The sequence below is a fragment of the Enhydra lutris genome, unplaced genomic scaffold, assembly GCF_002288905.1.
Source record: "Enhydra lutris kenyoni isolate GAN:26980312 unplaced genomic scaffold, ASM228890v2 scaffoldscaffold31, whole genome shotgun sequence".
NCBI classification, from domain to species: Eukaryota; Metazoa; Chordata; class Mammalia; order Carnivora; family Mustelidae; genus Enhydra; species Enhydra lutris.
The window spans coordinates 8184734-8205542 of NW_019154115.1; the positions used below are offsets into that span (position 1 = coordinate 8184734).

General features: G+C 36.4%; 1 protein-coding gene across 2 annotated transcripts in view; it reads left to right on the top strand.

Moving 5' to 3' along the window:
- Positions 1-20809, top strand: part of LOC111153260 (unc-13 homolog C) — a 574799-nt gene that overhangs the window by 518298 nt on the left and 35692 nt on the right. For both annotated transcript variants that reach the window (XM_022512170.1, XM_022512169.1), the window contains one exon: positions 1462-1609. In XM_022512170.1, coding sequence (XP_022367878.1) covers positions 1462-1609 — 148 coding nt within the window. The remainder of the gene's footprint in view (positions 1-1461; positions 1610-20809) is intronic.

Below are 20809 nucleotides of genomic sequence, written 5' to 3' on the forward strand. Positions count from 1 at the left end.
TTACCCCAAAGATACAGATGTAGTGAAAAGAAGGGTCATCTGTACCTAATGTTCATAGCGGCAATGGATATAGTTGCCAAACTGTGGAAAGAGCCAAGATGCTCTTCAACAGACGAATGGATAAAGAAGATATGGTCCATATATACTATGGAATATTATGCCTCCATCAGAAAGGATGAATACCCAACTTTTGTATCAACGTGGATGGGACTGGAAGAGTGAAATAAGTCAAGCAGAGAGAGTCAATTATCATATGGTTTCGCTTATTTGTGGAGCATAAGGAATAACATGGAGGACATAGGGAGATGCAGAGGAGAAGTAGTTGAGGGAAATCGGAGGGGGAAGACAAACCATGAGAGACTATGGACTCTGAGAAACAAACTGAGGGTTTTGGAGGGGAGGGGAGTGGGGGGGTTGGGTGAGATTGGTGATAGGTGTTTTGGAGGGCACGTATTGCATGGAGCACTGGGTGTCATGCATAAACAGTGAATTTTGGAACACTGAAAAAAATTAGAAAAAAATACATCATTCTGTGAGAATCAGATCAAAGCAAGTCAGGTTGCAGTAAGTGTATAGTTTAGTACTGTCATTACAGGGAGAGAGTGAGAACTATTTATCTAACTCTAACAGTATACTGTAAATATGTTACCATCTATAAATGGTTGGGAAAAAATATCCTTAGTTCTGTCACATATTTGTATATAATTGCTTTCTAGGTGATAGCTGCACATAATACTTTCAGCATGAAAAATGCTAATGTCCCTCAATGACTATATTTATTATTAAAGAGCATATATCTTCTCTGGTATCTTAGCTGCAGATATTTTAGTGTTTTGAGTATTGGGTAATAATATAAAAAAAAATCCCTATGTTTCATTACATTCATCAGACATGAGATGCAGGAGATGTTGGATTTCCAACGACTACTCTGCCTTCTCAGGTTGGTCTATATCTGCCCTACTGTGTGCTTAGAGCAGGGGAAAATGGAGCAGCAGCCACCTGGCCTAGAATCACAAACTAGTATCTGGACAATATGTGATGCAGGTACTACAGTCTTTGTGAAATATTGACAACCCTGGAAATAAATAAATTTTATATATATATATATATATTTTTTTTTTCTAGAAACAAGCCAATAACCAAGTCGACAATTGTCATCTAAACCTGTCATTCTATAAATAGGCTTTTTACCGCTGCATCTTCATGATCCCATATACTTAAGTTTTGAATGAGAGGAAAAACCTTAAACTTCAAGAATCTGGGGTCTGTGATGTAAGGCATCAGTTCAGAGATAGTGAGGGGACCTGAATGACAGGCTTATCACCTAGTAATGGGAAAGCATCAGGACTGTCCTTTTGTCACAATTTCACATTGATCATATTGTATTATTCCATTTGAGCGTCACTATTATGGCAATAAAATCCTTCCGCTTACATTATTATTATTTTTTTTTCTCTTCAGCAATACTTTCATGCGGGAGGAAATGGCCTGAAAAAGAATTTCTTGGAGAAAAGCCCAGATCTTCAGTCTCTGAGATACGCTCTCAGTCTTTATACCCAAACTACTGATGCCTTGATAAAGAAATTCATAGACACTCAGACGTCACAGAGTAAGTAATACACTGGATGTGAGAATAAACTGAATACAACTAAAATTCAACAGAAGAATTATTATAAATACTATTAGTAATTTTTACTACAATAAATTAAACCATCAATTAGAATTGAAGATTATGTTTAATAGAAAATGATCAATATATTTCAGCCCTCCTGAATTACAGTTTTGGAAATAATTTCAGTAACATGAGGATCAGCTTAATACTAAAACTGTATGGAGTGGTTGACTCGGTGATTCTAACGTCATTAAATTTAGTAAAACCTAGTTTTGAATATCCACAGCCATGGCAGTATCTTCAATTCAGTATAAGGGTGTAGTGTTTGCTCTTCTTGGTAACTTCCAAAATATGATAATAATTCCCCAGATCTTGACTTAAATTGTAAAATCTGCTCTGTGATTTCTAGAAGAGAAATCTCATTTTACTCTAATTTTACATGAAAGAAATTTTAAATTTTACTTTGAAATGGACCAAGAAGCAAGCACAGTTAGATTTGTTTGATGTGGCAAACTTTCCACCTCATAAGCTTATAGGATATTACTAGTAAGCAGCCTCTCTTTCAAGTTCCTTTGTGCTTTATCATATTTTGGTAATTATATGCATTTAAGATCTGGCATTTCTGAGAGATTATTAAAAATGTCAATATGAGTCACAAAGAGCCAAATGCAGGATCAAACTTAGAACATAATAAATCATGCCATAGAAATAATAAAAATGAATATGAGGACACTATCTTCATCCATGAGTTATCCTCAGGAAAGAAGGTATACAGATTTTTTTGTTCCCGTGATGAAAATGCTCCAAACTTGTCTGTGTTTCTTCATGGATATTTGAACTTTTCTAACTATGTCACAGGTAGGTGCTTTGCCTGTAGTACCAAGGCATGTGCTAGGTACAACGTTCACCTGTCTTTAACACTGTAGTTTCTGAGAGTGCTCAATAAAATGCTACAAATATTACTTTCCATGGGCTACACAAACCCAGGTTACATCTTGGGATAATGTGAGAAAGGGAAAAAGAGTTGAGCTCAAGAGGGGTAGTCCAGAGTTACAGAAATATTCAAAACATTGCTCCCTTCAACCCATCATCCCTCAAGTTTGGAACATCTTGAATGTAATTCCAATGTATCATATCATATCATATCAGTTTTATTTCCAGAAAATTTGTGTTTGAAACCTTTGCTTTTATAGGTATACATATGTGTACACACGCACACACACACACACACGCACATAGCCCATTTTCTAGCATAGATGTCACAGCACACAAAACTACATTATGTGTCTCAGTTTTGGTATAAGGATAAATAGGAAAAGAGTTTGGTATTATTTATTAAAGTTGAAGATTTGCCTTCCCTATGACCTAGCAATTCAACTCCTAAGTGCGAATCCAAAAAAAAAATGTGTGTGTATGTGCACCAGAAGACATGCGTAAGAAAATTTACTAGGAAAAAAAAATGTCCATTAACAGTTGAACAAATATTGTAGCATATTCGTACAATAAGATCCTATAGAACTATAAACCTACACAAGTTACAGTTACATATAACATGGATGAATCAGAACAAACAAAATATTCAATAAGAATACCAAAACCTAAACCTCAGTGTTCAGGGATACATAGTAAAATGACAACACATAACAAGGAAAGGATTTCTATGAAGTAAGGAGAGCAGCTCTCTCCAGGGAATAGGGACTAAGGACTTCTGAGGCGTTGGCAGTTTACAGTACCTTGACCCAGATGTTCTCTTTGTGATATGTAATTAACAACATTTAGCTCTGTGTATGCTTAAAAACTGTTACAGAAATAGAAGGGGCTAAAAAAAAAAAAAAAAAGAAAAAATGGTGTCAAAATTAAAAACAAAATTGCTTATTTTAATTCAGCTTTGTCATAAATGGATCTTATAAGTATAGAAGAACCTATTACATCTTATTCACTTCTTTTCCTCCTCCTCGCTCTCTCTCTTTCTTTCTCTTTTGCTCCTTTCTCTCCCATTTTCATCTTGATTTCCTTCTTCTTTGTTTTGGAATAAATTTCGACATCCTCTTTCTCTAGTAATAAAAAGAAAGAAAGAAAAAACTGCTAGGGATCGAGTCCCATTAGAAATTTATGAACCACAGAGTTCAAGTGAGAACTATCAATTTGGAAAAACACTGTCTTCTCTTTCTATTCCAAATATTGGGAAATAAGCCGATCCAAAATGGATATAGAAGTATTAAGTCCTCAAGTGAAACTGATAGTTCATTTTATAAGAATGTTTATTATTCTAGCAATGAACTGCAGTAAGAAAGCACCGTCTTATTCTGCATTCACTTTATAAATATTTACTGAGTATCACCTCTGAATGATGTTTCATACATTGAGGCATATATTCAAAACTGAACATGACGTTATATATACCAGTTGCTCTAATATGGCAATTCTCCAGCAGGGGTGATTTGGTTCCCTAAGGACATCTGACAATATCTGGAGAGTTTTGGTTGTTGTATCTGGGAGTGGTGGTCATGTTACTGGTATCTAGTGAGTGGAGACCAGGGACATTGCTAATTATCTATGGTGCAAAAAAAGCTTCCCACAATAAAAATTTATCTGGCTCAAAATGGCAGTAATGCTGAGATCAGGCCACCCTGCTCTTATTACTAGACTGAAGTGAGAAGTGTTGTAACATAGGTCACATCAGAAGAAGAAAAATTTTAACTTGAGAAGACAGGAAAGGCAGAAAGGCCAGTGGGTAAACTGAGTCATGAGGTGGTAGAAAGAGGAAGGCATTCTGGATACAGAAACTGTCCAGGAAAGTGTATCTACTTCTCTTAATTTTAGAATCCCACCACAAGACCATCCATGGTTTATTTTTGTTATGAAAAATTATTTTGCTTTTAAAACAAAATTCTCCTCACCACCAATTTTTGATCAGTAGATATATTTGAAAGTACCTTAGATTTCTCTGTACCATTAAAATATACAGAAATACTGTTTAAGTTTTGTGTAATAATATTAGCAATTACTTTAATATTTGTAATAATTATCACCTATTCTTCCTCTCATAGTTGATCTAATGGCTCAGATTGGGTAGTTAGCTTAAAAAATTATACTTTTGTTTTTGTTGTTTTTTAGGGATATATTACTTACAGTTTTAGAAGCTGCTACAAAATTATTTTCTTGCATCTTGATTACAATATTCATTATAAAAACTTTTCAAAGAGCTATTTCATTATATCAAGGGCTCTTTGAATATTTCATGCAGTAGCAGACAGTGAAAAATGTATAAAAGTTTAACATATTAAGTGGATTTTTTTTAATGTATAACACAATTTGGAATGAGGCACAGAATGATTAATTGCTGAGCTACTCTCTGTCATATTGTTTCCTTATCTAAGCTTTTATAAGAGCTTGAGGAACCTGAATCTTAAAAGCTTTACAGACAAAGGGATATTTATGGCTATGTTACAACTGGCTCATAAAAAAAATTAAATTTAATGACTATGTGATTTAAGATACATGAGATAAAATGTTTTATTCCATGATCTGTCCTCCTGTTAACTTTTTATCATCTTTGAGTCCCTGCTTATTTAAAAAATCAGATCCTTTTGGTCATTTTAATGACCTATTTCCTGCTAAAGTAGAGTATAAAGTATTTAAATTTGAAACAGAAATCAGATAGCTACTGATTCATATTTGGAATCTGTGAATATATTCCAAAGTATACATTATGTATAAGGCATTCATTATCGCTAATTAGCTTCCTCCAGCTATGGGGAGTTATGGCTCACTGAAGAAAGGATCTCTTCTTATCAGAAATGTAGGAGAATTTAACATTGATAATATTTACTTCTCTAAAGAACTGGCTTCAGAATAAAGAAATGACCTACTGGATGTCACCTATGGGCAAAAACACCAAGAAATATCCTCAGCTAACATGGGGGAAGTAATATTAAAATCCACTTGGCCATCTTCAGTTTAATACTGATTGGACAGCACGGTCAGAAATGGTTTCTCATTTCAGCTGATAAGCCTTACAGAGGTAACCAGAGATCTGGAATCCCATCCAAAGGATTTCATGTCACAGTTTTACCCCTGGGCCAGTGGAATTCAACTAGCTAGCACTGCCTTCCAAGAGGAGATGTTAGTATGTTTCAGTAGCATAGGGGGAAAATTGAGAATTCATGACATTTGGTTCTTCAAAAGTTGCAGTTGGTCTGAAAACAAAGCTGGATGAGGCTCTGCAGTCCAGACAAAAAGGTGTACACAAATAACTTTACGAGGAGTGGCGATGTGATGTGGTTCGGAATATGCTGAATCCTTTTCCAAAGTAGAAATGGTAAGTGTCGATAAGGTTACTGTACTGCTGAGCATTACTATATAGCAAGTCAGTTGTCTACCACTGTGCAGTGCATTCCAATAATCCTCAGAGGCTGGTAGCATTATCCATACTTCTAAGATTAAGAAATGGTATCACAAATAGATTAAGATACATGCTGAAGTCATGTAGAGAAGTGGCAGAAACAATGTACTTCCTACCAGTTCATAGTTATTTTTTTCTCATACTTATTTTAACCAGAAATTAGAATATATATTACTTTCTATAGCTCACGCTTTCTTCTTTTTTTTTTTTTTCACTTTTTTAAAAGATTTTTTTTTTTATTTGACAAGGAGAGAAAGATCACAAGCCGGCAGAGAGGCAGGCAGAGAGTGGGGGGGGAAGCCGGCTTCCTGCTGAGCAGGGAGCGCAATGCAGGGCTTGATCCCAGGACCCTGAGATCATGACCTGAGCTGAAGGCAGAGGCTTAACCCACTGAGCCAGGAACCCTTCTTCTCTCTTGTTTTGAATAACCGAGTTTACTTCAGGCTCCTTACTTTTCATTTTAGTATGACTTAATCTCCCTTCTCTGCAGGAAATAATCTTTTAATTTTTTTTCCATGTCAGCAACAAACGCATCCCCAAACTTCTTCCTTTGCTTTACAGTTTCTCCTCATTCTATTTGCTGTTACGGGGCATGCTTAGTGTCCAGGACACTAAATATTAATTAGAAGTAATTGCATTGGAAAAATTCAAGTTGAAGAAAAGAAAATCCATACTGCTTTCAGAAAGCCCTTTCTAACACAGCCTGATTTCATTCCTCTAGAATCTACTGTATAGGATATTGTGGCTTTAGACTACCTTGCCTATCCTAATCTTCACCACTCTTGTCCCCCACCAGCAGAAACATAATTTTGTAACACTCCCTAGCACATTGACTCATATCATGATTGCTAGTTTATATTTCTCTCCTATCTCGATGTAAGCTGTAGGAGGACAGAGACCTTGCTTACTCATCCCTGAAATCTATGTGCTTAGAACAATGCCAGATACGAAAAAGGTGCTCAATGATTTTTAGAACTAATGAGTGGTAAAAAATTAAATGTAGGAAATTAAAAATTATGTAATATGACATAGTTCTCATATTTGAATTTATAAAATTACAAGCCTTTCAAAAAACCTTTACTGAAAGTATGCCCATAGCCCTATGCTAGACACTGCAGAACACCTGAAGTGTGTGTGTGTGTGCGCGTGTGCCCCACTTAGGAAAAAAGCTTACAGTTTGATGGTGATACTGTTCAGTAGTTCTCAGACAAGGTAAAAGGTACTAAGTGCCTAAGAGAGATACAAAGGGATGTGTAAAGTTATAATTTTTATTAAACTATTGAAATCATGTTTTATTTAATCTGTTACATAAAACTCAAAAGCAACCAGGAAAAAAAAATGAAATACATGACTGTTTTCAGTTTTGGCCACGGGCAGATTCATATGTGCTTTCTTCTGAGTCACATTTAGGAGGATTCACCGTGTGTCAGCCTTTGTGCCAGATAAGCTGCAACCAAAGGTTAGGCAAAATGTTTTCAATGCACCCATCCAAATATACCCTTATTCTCTCCAGAAAGCGGAGTTCTATGGATGACAGCTATGGACTCTCTCACTCCTCGTTTCCCACTGGGTCAGCCCCTAGGGGGCTCCTCTGAAACTCCATGGGAGGAAAGAGTGAGTCAAGTATTCATTCTCCAGGCCCTCTCTGGGCATGGTCCATTCAGGCTGACTGTGTCCTTTCAAAGTACCTTTCCCTATAGTACTCTTTCCTTCTAGAGCCCAGAAGCTACTTCTGTCCTTCATATTTTATGGACCATGGGTGTTAACAGCTCCACTATTCCTTAGGTTTTCCCTAAATCCCTACCTAAACCTTCATAAAGAGTCACTTTCTTAAATCATCCAAAATTAATTGTTTGCTATTGATATACTGGCTGATACAAAGACAGATCTTCATGGCTTTGCTAGGTTTCTCTTTCATGCTGACTCTCCTTTGCATCATCAAAAATTAATACATAAAAATAAGAGAGTCAAGTGTCAGAATAATTCTCTTTGGAGTAAGATAAAACATCACATTTTTATGACTGAGCTGTCCAGAATGAAAAAAAAAAAAAAAAAAGAAGTGTATTAGTTTTCCATTCTCAGGAATATTCCATTACACTCTGGCCAGGGCATCAAAATTTCAGATCTCCATTTCTCATAATGCAATTTATCTTACCCAGCATCTCATCTTCTCTGAATCTGATGGCAACTTGAGACAACTGAGAGTCATTGGTAAAATCATTTGCAAAATAAGATAGTCCTTATGGCACATATTAAGCAGGTGTTTCTTGTGGACCCCGCAATAGGGAAATTATTATTTCTAGAGCACTAAGCTAAGTATATGTATTTTTAGGTCAGAACTGATATACTTTCATCGCTTCTTTTTTGTTTTTCTAAGATGAATAGTTGAAAGATTTTGTCCTAATACTACCCATATAAAATCAATGTGTGTGTGTTTATGTGTGTGTGTGTTGTCCATCTTTCCATTTCTCAGATGGGTGAGGACCAGATCTCATTCCAAGGTCATGAAGAAGATCAGTGCAATTAGAACCTTGTTTTCTAAGATTAAATTGTTCTGTTACTTGCCTCTCAAAGGCTAATCTTGTGAAAATAAATCTGAATGTAATGTATATTTGTCTAAAATTAAACAAAATTTTTGTTTTGCTATTAGAAACAAAACACGTGACATTTGGCATTATAATTCAAACATCTAAATAATAAGTACCCACACTTGGAGTTGACTTTTTAGGCATCCTCAAATACCTTTTTCTCACTTGATTCTCAGAACAACCCTATAAATTAAGACAGAGGTCTTCAAGTTATGTGTCTGATATTACACACTGCCTCTGGGTGTTCTTGTGAGATAATCATTTCACCCAAGAGCAAGAGATGGCATGGAAGTGATTTGAGCAAGGGGTCACTGTGAAAAAGTAGAATGTTTCTCTGACATCTCAAAAAAAGAGTGCAAATAGATAAGAAGGAAGCAGGCAGACAATTTGGAAGCTGGGCTGGCAATAGTGATAGAGAGATATGGGGAAATTCACAGTTTAGTTCAGCAGTACAATAGGCATGGGCTAGTGAAATAAATCTTGTTAAATTAGTAAAGATCTAGGATAATAAATTTCTTTTACAAGATTCCAAAATAAAGCAACGTTTACTTCTGTGTGGTAAAATTATGGTGGATTTTTTTTCTACGTGCTTATAATTTTCTGTACTTTCAAATTATCTGAAAATTTGTCCCAGCATTTCTTTTTCAATCATATAAAGAACTTATAAAACTCAACACCAAAAAACAAGCCAATTTAAAAATAAGCAGAAAACATGAATAGACATTTTCCTAAAGAAGGCCTACAGACGGCTATCAGATACATGAAAAGATGCTCAACATTACACATCATCAGGAAATGCAAATCAAAACTACAGTGAGATACCAACTCACAACTATCAGAATGGCTAAAATCAGTAACACAAGAAACAATGTTGTTGGCAAACAAGATGTTGGCAAGGATGTGGATAAAGGGGAACTCACTTGCACTACTGGTGGGAATGCAACCTGGGGCAGCAACTCTGAAAAACAGTATGGAGTTTCCTCGAAAAGTTAAAAATAGAACTACCCTTTGACCCAGCAATCACACTACTAGGAATTTGCTCAAAGAAATAAAAAATACTAATTCAAAGAGATACATGCATCCTGATGTTTATCACAGTATTATCTACAATAGCCAAATTATGGAAATAGCCCAAGTGCCCATCAGTTAATGAATGGATAAAGATGTGGTATATATGTATGTACACACACACACACGCACACATGCACACACTGGAACGTTACTCAGCCACAAAAAAGGAATGAAATCTTTCTATTTGCAGTGACACGGATGGAGCTAGAGAGTTTTATGCTATGGGAAATGTCAGTCAGAGAAAGGAAAATACCATATGATTTCATTCATAAGTGGAATTTAAGAAACAAAAACAAGCAAAGGGAAAAAACAGAGAGGGAGGCAAACCAAGAAACAGACTTTTTTTTTTTTTTTTTAAAGAAACAGACTCTTAACTCTAAAGAACAAACCGATGGTTACCCCAGGCAAGGTGGGTGGGGGATGGGTGAAATAGGTGATGAGGATTAAGGAGTGCACTTGGGATGAGCACCAGGTGATGTATGGAAGTGTCGAATTACTATATTATACACCCAAAACTAAGATTACACTGTATGTTAACTGGAATTTAAATAAAAACTTAAAAAAAAAAAGAAATATGAAAAACATTTCTGTCGAAAGTAAATTAGTTTAATTGGATTCCAAAATATAATTAACCCAAAGTGGTAGATTTTGAAGTCTTTTCAGGGCCTTAGATTTAAATCTGTGGGCTCGAATAAATAGCCCAATTAAGCTCTCTCCTTAGGATCAAAAGATCTGAAAATTGCTCTGGGGGTAGGAGAATTATCTGGGAACTACACACACACACAGTCACCTTATATTTACATACATATATACATTAGATGTGTATATGTAATTGATAATTTATAAATCTTATTTAATGAAATTTACCAGAGTAATTATGTAATGCATTGGTTAAAATTAAGCAAATGCTAAGTCAATGATAAAACAGGTATTTTCAAAATCATATAACACTTTCTTATTGTAAGTAACTATGATTTTTTTTAATGTTTTTGTTATTGCTGTTATTTTTGTTTTAGATCTGATTGGAAAGTAAAACCAAGGTCAGAATCAGTTGTTTGGTAAATTTATGGAAATGCTGACAAACTGAGATGTCAGAAAAACATTTTACAAATCACTGAGTCAAGAAAGCAAAATGCAATATAATATCTCTGTACCTACTGAACCATCACGTCTGTTTTTTATTCACTGAGAACAGGTTTTGTGACCAATGGGGTCAGTGGTATTAATTGAAAAACCACAGACTATTGCCTCACAAGTTCCATATGCCCTTTATAACTGACTTCTGAGAAAAGACGGGATATTTTCTTCTTCAATCACCTCTTAGCACTAGAAATTAAGTCTGTTATTAGGTATTTGATTTTGCTTAGAAAAAGATACATGAACTGTGTTATATGGCATGGAAATATTGACTAAATCTCTAAAGGTTAAAAGGCAAGATTGTAATCTCTGGCATAAAGTATTCTCAGTTATGGAGAAAGGGACAAGGAACTAATAGGTTGGTTAAGACAGGGGAATGGGTAACCATTAAGTCATGACCCAAGCATCTCCTCTCCCTCTGCCTGGCTATATGACCTTGAGATCAATCACCTAACCTCTCTAAGCCTCAGTTTTCCCATCTGGCAAATGGCTATCATAGTAAATTCCATTAGGTTGCTGGGAGGATCAAACATGTTAATATATGTGAAACAGTTCACAGCAAACTCTCAATAAATGTCAATTCTTATTGCATCATCATTACCATTAGATGTACTGTCCAGAAAGTACCCCTTTCTTCTATAAACATGAACAAAAAACTCTTCAAATACAGCCAAGCAAGAAAATCAACAAGCACATTTCCCTGTGAATGTAACTTTGCATCGCCGAGAGGCTGGCAGAGTGGTAGAGAAACCTAGGACATGGACACCTAAAGGAATCACACCAGCAGTTCCTGTGAACTTCTCCATACATGCCATGCTCGTCAAAGATTAACATGCCACACTCTGGCCATCACAAAGCACTGTGCTCGGTGTGAGACATGGGAAAAAGTTTCTACTCTGAGGAGCTTACAGTGAAGCTATAACAACTACACAGAGGGAAAAATAACCATACAAGGTAATTTATGCTAAATATCAGATGGATCTAAAGACAGAATATTAGGGGTTTTCAGAGGAAAGAGAAGTTACTGTGGGGCAGAAGAGCTGGGAGGCTTCGTAGAAGTGTGGCCTGAGGTGGGCTTTGAAGGATGCATGAGGTTTGGGTAAGGGGAGAAAAGAGAAGCCTATCAGCAAGACACAGAAGCCAGGTTGACAAGGAGACCATCAGGAGGACTGGAGAAGTGCTTCTCAGAATCTAGTCCCTGGGACAGCAGCATCAGGATCTCCTGGTGTGTCAGTAAGCTCAGACCACTAGAACAGACTACCGTAGACTAGGTAGCATAAACAACAGAAATTTACTTTTTTACAGTTCTGGAAGCTGGAGGTACTGACTGATTTCAGTTTCTGGTGAGAACCTTCTTCCTACCTTACAAATGGCTGCCATCTCATGGTGTCCTCACATGACAGAGAGAAAGAGAAGTCTCTGGTGGCTGTTCTTATAAGGACACATCCTATTGGGTCAGGACCCCACTCTTATGACCTCATTTGACTTTACTTCCTCAGAGGCCCTCTCCAAATAGGGTCACATTGGAGGTTAGGGTTTCAATAATGAAAATCGGAGGAGGGAAGGGCATATGCAATTTGTCCATTAATACTTGAGAACTTATTAATAATGCAAAATCTTGGGTCTTACCCCAATACCTACTGAGTTAGAAACTCCAAGAGTATGGTCTAAAAATTTGTATTTTAACCAGCCCTCTAGGTGACATTAAGAACCATCAGAGTAAAGAGACTGTAGGGAGGAGTGAATGAAAGAGAGATGAAAGAAGTTGGTTGTGGTTAGAGCTTGGAGAGCTTTGAATGTCAGGCCCAGGAGTGTGGAGATTGATCTGCAGTCAGTGGGAGGTACAAAAAGAGGGGAGGTCAGACAGGTTAATTTAAAATACTCATGCTATGCTATCTGTTTTACATAGAAAAGAAGGAACAGGAAAAGAAAGGAAGGGAGGGAGGGAAGAAATCTTTAGAAAAAACAGTTTTGCATTTTAAATACTTGGAATCTAAATATAGCAGTAGCAGAAATAGATGAAGAATGGGAATGAGAAACATCATGAAGGAAGAATCTGTAAGTCATTATAAGATAAAGCAAGCAAAGGACAAAGTGGTATCTTAGGTAATGCAGATCTGTGCCACCTACCACAGACCAAAGTGTGGAAGTGTAGATGTTTTGAGGCATATGATAAATTCAGCTGTATTTATTTCTATAGGTATTAATAATAGGACATAAGGTGACTATATTCACTGGAAAGATGGAAGATATGGTCAAGAGAGCAGTCAGTTCTAACTACATGCAGGAGGTAATTATTGAATCCTGGGGAGTGGGTACAAGCTCTGAGAAAAGATACAACTCAAGGGAGAATGAGCAAACTCGTGGTGTAAGCCATCGTTCAAAAGAAAGGAAGGGTCTGGAAATACAGGGTGAATATCAGAGCAGGGTAAATAGCAATACCATCTAAACACTTTGGCTACTAGCTCCCCAAAAGTTCTTTTGAGTCTGAGTACTTCCGAAGGGATATGTTTGTAACTCAGTGTGAGTCCTCTCGGTCAGCATGCTTGTGAATGCAGCCAACTAGGAAAAATGTCAATTATAGCTGTCACTGGTATTAGTATGACATATTGTTAAACAGGATAATGGCCAATGGCACCATCTGAAAGACCTAAGGGTGTTAGCCATTTATAGGTACTTCAGAAACATGTCCCATCGTAAAAGATCTTCACTCTGAAAACTTAAGACACTGATGAAGGAAATTGAAGATGACACTCATAAATGGAAGGGTATTTCATGTTCATGCATTGGAAGAATATTGTTAAAATGCCAACACTACCAAAAGCCATCTTAAGTCTCAATCCAATCTCAATCAAGATTCCAGTAGCATTTTTTATAGAAGTAGGAAAAACACTCCTAAAATTTATGTGGAACCACAAAAGACTCTGAATAGCCAAAGGAATCCTGAGCAAGAACTAAACAGAAGACATCACACTTCCTGATTTCAAGCTTATACTATAAAGCTATACTAATCAAAACAGTAGGCACTGGCATAAAAATAGACATGTAGACCAATGCGACAGAATTGAGCCCAGAAATGAATCCAAGCATATAGAGTCAATTAATATTTGACAAGACAGCCAAAAATAGACAGTCTTTTCAATAAATGATGATAGGCTAATTGGATATTCACATATAAAAAATGAAAATGGTTCCCTTTCTTACAAAAAATAAAAAATTAACTCAAAATGTAGTAAAGACTTAAATGTAAAACCTGAAACCATGAAACACCTAGAAGAAAATATAGGGATAAAACTTGACATGGGCCTTGAAAATAAATATGATACCCAAAGCACAAGCAACAAAATAAAAAATAAGTGGGACTACATCAAACTAGACAGCTTCTGTTCAGCAAAAGAAACCATCAACCAAATGAAAAGACAACCAATGGTATGGGCAAAAAGTATTTGCAAACCATTTAAGAGGTTAATATCTAAAATACATAAAGAACTCATACACTTCAAAACCACAATGAAATAGAATCTCACAACAGTCAGAATGGCTAAAATTAACAAGTTAGGAAATGACAGATGTTGGCAAGGATTCAGAGAAAGGGAAACCTTCCTACACCATTGGTGGGAATGCAAGCTGGAGCAGCCACTCTGGAAAACAGTACGGAGGTTCCTCAGAAAGTTGAAAATAGAGCTACCCTACGACCCAGCAATCGCTCTACTAGAGATTTGCCCCAAAGATACAAATGTAGTGATCTGAAGGGGCACGTGCACCCGAATGTTTACAACAGCAATGTCCACAATAGCCAAACTATGGAAAAACCTCAGATGTCCAAGGACAGATAATGGATAAAGAAGATTTGGTGTATATATATAATGGAATACTACTCAGCCATCATAAAAAGAAATCTTGTCATTTGCAACAATGTGGATGGAACTAGAGGGTATTATGCTAAGAGAAATAAGTCAGAGAAAGACAATTATCATATGATCTCACTTATATGTGGAATTTAAGAAAAAAACAGGATCATAGGGGAAGGGAGGGGAAAGTAAAATAAGATGAAATCAGAGAGGGAGACAAACCATTAGAGACCCTTAAGCATAGGAAACAAACTGAGGGTTGCTGGAGGGGAGTGATGCAGGGCAATGGGGTAACTGGGTGATGGACATTAAGGAGGGCATGTGATATAATGAGCAAGGGTGCTATATAGGACTGATAAATCACTGAACTCTACCTCTGAAGCTAATAATATATTAATTAATTGAATTTAAATAAAAAATAATTTAAAAAATGATTACAGATGCTTAGGTAGGAGATAATGGACTAGCTTGTTGCCAGTAAGTGTGGAAAACACAGAAAGTTTTGAGAAGTATTTAGAAAGCAACATTGGCAGTCATGGTTAACTATACATGGATTGCTTGGCAGTAATTTCAGAAAAGAAGAATAACATTCTCATCATGCCTGAGAGGCAGCAGGTTAAAATGGCAAAAGCCTGGGTTATGGAAGGAAAAGTATATTCAGTTTTTAGCTCTGCTGCTTATTAGCTGTGTGGGCTTGGACTTGTTACATAACTCTCAAGCTTGAATTTGTTTGCAAGTAACCCATGTTAATGTCACTCTATAATCTGAAGTGTGTGAGGAAGAAAAAAAAAAAAACCCATACAATTAAATAACAAAATGAAAACTAGGGAAATTAAATTAAAAAACAATTAAAACTAGGACCTGAATAAACATTTTTCCAAAGACATTAAGGCCAACAGATACATGAAAAGCTACTCAATATCACTAGGGAAATTCAAATTCAAATCACAATGAATATTAGAATGGCCATCATCAGAAATACAAAAGGCAACAAATGCCAACTTAGATGTGGAGAAAAGAGAAACTTTGTGTACTCTTGGTGGGAAGGTAAGGTGCTACAGTCACTATGGAAAGCAGTGGGGAGGATCCTCAAAAAATTAAAAATAGAAATACCATGCGATCCAATGATCCCACTTCTGGGAATATATCCAAAGAAAACAAAACCATTTAGCTGAAAAGATATAACCCCCCCACCATGTTCATAGCCCCCTTATTTACAATAGGCAAGGCATGGAAACAACCTAAGTGTCTATCCACGGGTGGATGGCTAAAGAACTTGTGAACACAATGGGATGTTATTCAGCCACAAAAAAAAGATGAGGAAATACTACCATTTGCAACAATATGGATGGACCTTGAAGGTATTACGCTAAGTGAAAGAAGTCAGAGAAAGACAAATACAATATGATCTACTTACATGCAGAATTTAAAACAAGTAAAACTTAGAAAAAGAGCTCAGGCTTCTGGTTACCAGAGGCTGGTGGGGGAAACTGAGGAAGGGAGTCCAAGGCACAAAATTCCAGTTATAAGATAAATACTAGGGACGTAATGAGCAGTATGAGGACTGTGGCTAACACTGCTATAGGATATATAGGAAACGTGTTAAGAGAGTAGATCCTAAGAGTTCTCATCACAAAGAGAAACTTCCATTTTTTTCTTCTGTATATTGTATCTGTATGAGATGATGAACGTTAGCTGAACCTATTATAGTATCATTTCACAAGATATATAAATCAAGCCGTCATGCTGTACACCTTAAACTTACACATGTTATATGTTAAGTATTTCTCAATTAAAGGGGGGAATGTGTCACCTCCCTTAGGGTTTCTACAACCACTGACTTGTGGTTCTTAAACTTTAATGCACATCAGAATTATCTGCAGACCCTGCTCAGAGTTGCTCATTCATTAGGCCTGGGGTGTATGGAGTCTCAGAATTTACACGGCAAGTTCTTAGGAGCTGCCAGTGCTGCTGGTCTAGGAGCCACACTTTGAGAACCACAGTTAAACCTTAACCAGGGACACTCCCTACAATGAGAGCTACCAGTAGCTAATTCACAGTGTTGACTATAACTATAATTTCAGGCATGTGTGTGTATATATATATATATGTGTGTGTGTGCGTGTGTGTGTGTGCGTGTGTGTGCGTGTGTGTGTGTGTGTGTGTGTGTGTGTGTATTTATTTATTTATTTATTTATTTATTTTGGTACTGTATTTCCAGGCTGAAACCTCTAGATAAAAGGAATACTTGAAAAGCATTAGAGCAAAGTATGGAGTCAATAAAACTGTTCCTTTCTAAATGAAAGCATGTGCTTTACAGCCTTATAGGAAGATCTTCATGTAGACGGCAAACCAAACAAAACTGAAAGCTAAAATAGAGGAAGCCCTTTAAGAGAGAAAAACAAGAGCTTCATTGTTTGCCAAAGGTGATATTTGGGTCTATGTATTTCCCTCAGGTTTTTCCCATATTTTAGCTTTCAGTTAAAATGACATTTTACATATAAAAGAAAGACCTAAAGGGGCACCTGGGTGGCTCAGTGGGTTAAAACCTCTGTCTTCTCCTCAGGTCATGATCCCAGGGTCCTGGGATTGAGCCCCACATCAGGCTCTCTGCTCAGCAGGGAGCTTGCTTCTCCCTCTCTCTCTCTGCCTGCTTCTCTGCCTACTTGTGATCTTTGTCTGTCGAATAAATAAATTTTAAAAATCTTTTTTAAAAAAAAGACCTAAAAATTTGATTCCTGCCTGCTATTCCACACAAAAGGGGTTATTTTCAATTCCATTCAGTTTAGTTTTTGTTCACCAATAATGTTCTGTAAGTGATTTAAAGCCAGTTTCTGTGGGAAGGCTTAGGTGTTTACATGTATGTTTACAATGTACAATTTTACGATTTTGAACACATAAGGTCTATTTTAGCTCTAAACTGCATTGCTATCTTGTATGCAGTTACGCCTCGTTTTGTTTTATTTTCCGCTCGAAGTCACTTCATTCCCTTGGTTTACAAACACCTTACAATCTCTTTAACGGAAAAAGCAAGGTAACTCGATAGAACATCCTCCTCAGCAATAATAGCCCCCAAGATAGAACCAAATTAAACAGAGCAAAACTATAAGCAACATGTCCTACATCATTAAAGAAAGGAAAGAAAATGGTGGTGTGGAAAGGCAGGAAAGGCACTGCGAAGAAATTCAGGAGAAGGGAAGAAGAGCCAGTTGCACTGGGTTTGAGAAAGGAAGTCAGTTTTTCTTTTCTTTTGGAGTAAGCCAATTTGGAAATGAGCAGGTAAATTTTACAGCTATTTAGATGACAGGTTAGTGAATTCTAGGCAAACATGGTCTACATGTGCATTGTACAAAGCACACCTGTGTGTCCTACTTGATCTATCAATAGAAGGATACAAGAATACACCCATTTTCTAATGAGGAGAGAGGTTTCCAGATGATATTGGTGACTTACAAGAGTCACATTGATGAGGTTGGAACTGGGCTCAAATCTAAATTCTTCCAAGTATAAACACAGGACATTTTCCACTAACCAACGCTTAGAGAAAACAAATTTTCTAAATACTTAGAGCGATTCTGTGGACATGTGAGTTAAGTCAGTGTTGGTCTACAGTCAGTACTCTTTCTTATCAGCCTGCCACTGGCTATCCCATAGGAGTAGCTGAATTAAGATAGAATAAATTCTAATAGAACCTCTTATTCTTTGTGTGGACACAATAGTAACAGAGATAGGAAACTAAGGATATTAATTCATCAGTTGTTTATGTATTGCTTAGTGTTTGCTCTTGCATTGGGAGATGTTTGGAAAAATATAGCTGAAAACAGCATTTCCTCCCAATCTTTGGGAAGAGAGAAGCTACAAAAGTGAATGTATAAAAGTAGAATTACAGAGATGACTCAAAAGATATAACTAGGTTGTACAGACTATTCGGGACATGGATAATAATTTACCTGCAGCCATTTATTCCTTAATTAATGTATTCATTCACTCAACACTTAGTCATTTATAGATACATTTCACACACCAGCACAGCTAGAAACTGCCCAGATAATATATTTCCTTCCAGAAATCATTTACTACCAGTATAGATATTATAAAACTACTGATTGGGACTCACACTTAGACTTCAATTTCAGACTACTGTGTTGTGTTGATTTAACACAAATATCTAAAAGTGACATGACAGAATATCAGATGGCAGACTTCTACCAATACAATTCAGAATCCCATGAAACATTTATATGGTCTGAAGCTTCCTCCATGCTCAGAGTCTACTATGGGAAACAGGGTTTTCTATAGCCCTTCCATATTCCTAAAAACAACCCCCAAGCAATTAATACAACTGACTCAAAATGGTATAAAAGGCAATCTGGACAGAGTATGAATTTCCAACACTTTTAAAGATGATGTAGTTTTACAACTTCCACATTTAAATAGTAACCTGACAACTAAGGAGTTGGGTATCAGTCTTCGAGGCCTCTGTGCCACCCCTTTTCCCAGTTTATAGGCATCTCTGTTATGGTGGGGTTCATCCTACCCTGCCCCTTCCCTCAGACAATTAAGCTTAGTGGGACGGTAAGTAAAGGCAAGATGATACTAAGCCTCTTCCATAAAACTTCCCATTTTCTACTTCTCTACTTCAGACAACCCCCATATATACAATGGAAAGCATCTTTTTTTTTTTTTTTTTTGTCAGGTAAAAAAAGTAGACCACATCATGTATAATCTTGGAGGAGAGTCCAATCGGACATATTTTCATAACTGAGTTACCATTTTTTTTAAGGAAAAGAAGATAATTCATTGTGCATTTGTTATTCTAAGTTTCAGAAGACAATAAAATTGGTCCTGGCACCAACTGGGGGTGACACACTTTAGTCTCAGAAGGATGGATTTTATATCAGTTTCTGGATCAGGCAGAATCAAAGGGTAGAAAGTAGAGTTCCCTAGGTGTGACAGTTTATCGAGCAGCCTGGGTCCAAAGAGTTATCTGCTCAAATACAAAGGAAATTCTAATATAGTTTAAATTTGTTTATTTTCTCAAACAAATTGAACTTTCATTTGTAAATAAGATCATATTGTTGATTTCCTCAAATCTTAACTCAGCCACTTATTAACTATGTAACATTGAGTAAGTTATTTACATCTCTGTGCATTCACTCCCTCATCTGTAAAATGAGGATAATAGTATTCCCAAGTATGTATGGGTAAAAGATTAATTAAATATATGTAAAGCTCTTAAAACATTGCCTGGTGCCTAATAAGTACTTTATAACCAGACTCTTAATTATGAAACTAATGATATTTTATTGTTTTTACTTAAATTAACTAAGGTAACTACTTTTCACCTCTTATTTTGCTATGAAAACTATATGGAAATGTATTTTCAATCCTTAAATCTAAGAGTGGTTTTAGTGAGTAAGCATGTAACATTTTTCTGCAGAAATAATTTAAAATTCTTGGACAACTTCTATTTGATTCATTCTTTGGCTCATTTGAACAGCATCACTTTTGAATGACTTACTTGGTATTGTACAGAAATGTAGCCAAATAATTAAGAAATAATCTCTTACTCATTTTATCACTCAACCTCTTGAAAAATAAAACTTAATGAAATAGCTGATTTCCTCATAGTGTAATGAATGTGAAATATGAAAATGACTAAAAACCTTCAATGAAAATAATTCCTTCACTAGCAGTTATAACTGTCTGTTTAGGGTTTGGTTTGAATGTTTTGACTGAACAAGTAATCTTGGTCAAACATCCACAGGACTAAGTCTAGCTGGATTGGACAGGATTTAAGCTGCTTAGTCTAAAAGTTAAAATTTTAAAAATACATGTAAGTTCTAATTCACAGACTCTATTTACCAAAAAGCTGTGTTTTTTAGTGGCATATGATATACTGGCTGGAGGACAAATGCTCCCCTACTTCAGGCCCCCCTTTCTACCAGGATCCTCTGTTAGAAAGATACTCCACAGTACCCCCAGGCCACAGCTGCTGCTTAGTTAGGCTGTCCACACTAATAGGGTTTGTGCTAGCCCAGGGTTTGGGGTCCTCTGTTTATGAATCCCACAGATGAATCTGGGGGAAGACATATGGAAGGGGAGGAAGAGTTAATCATCTCATCCCTGGGGCATTGTACAAGGG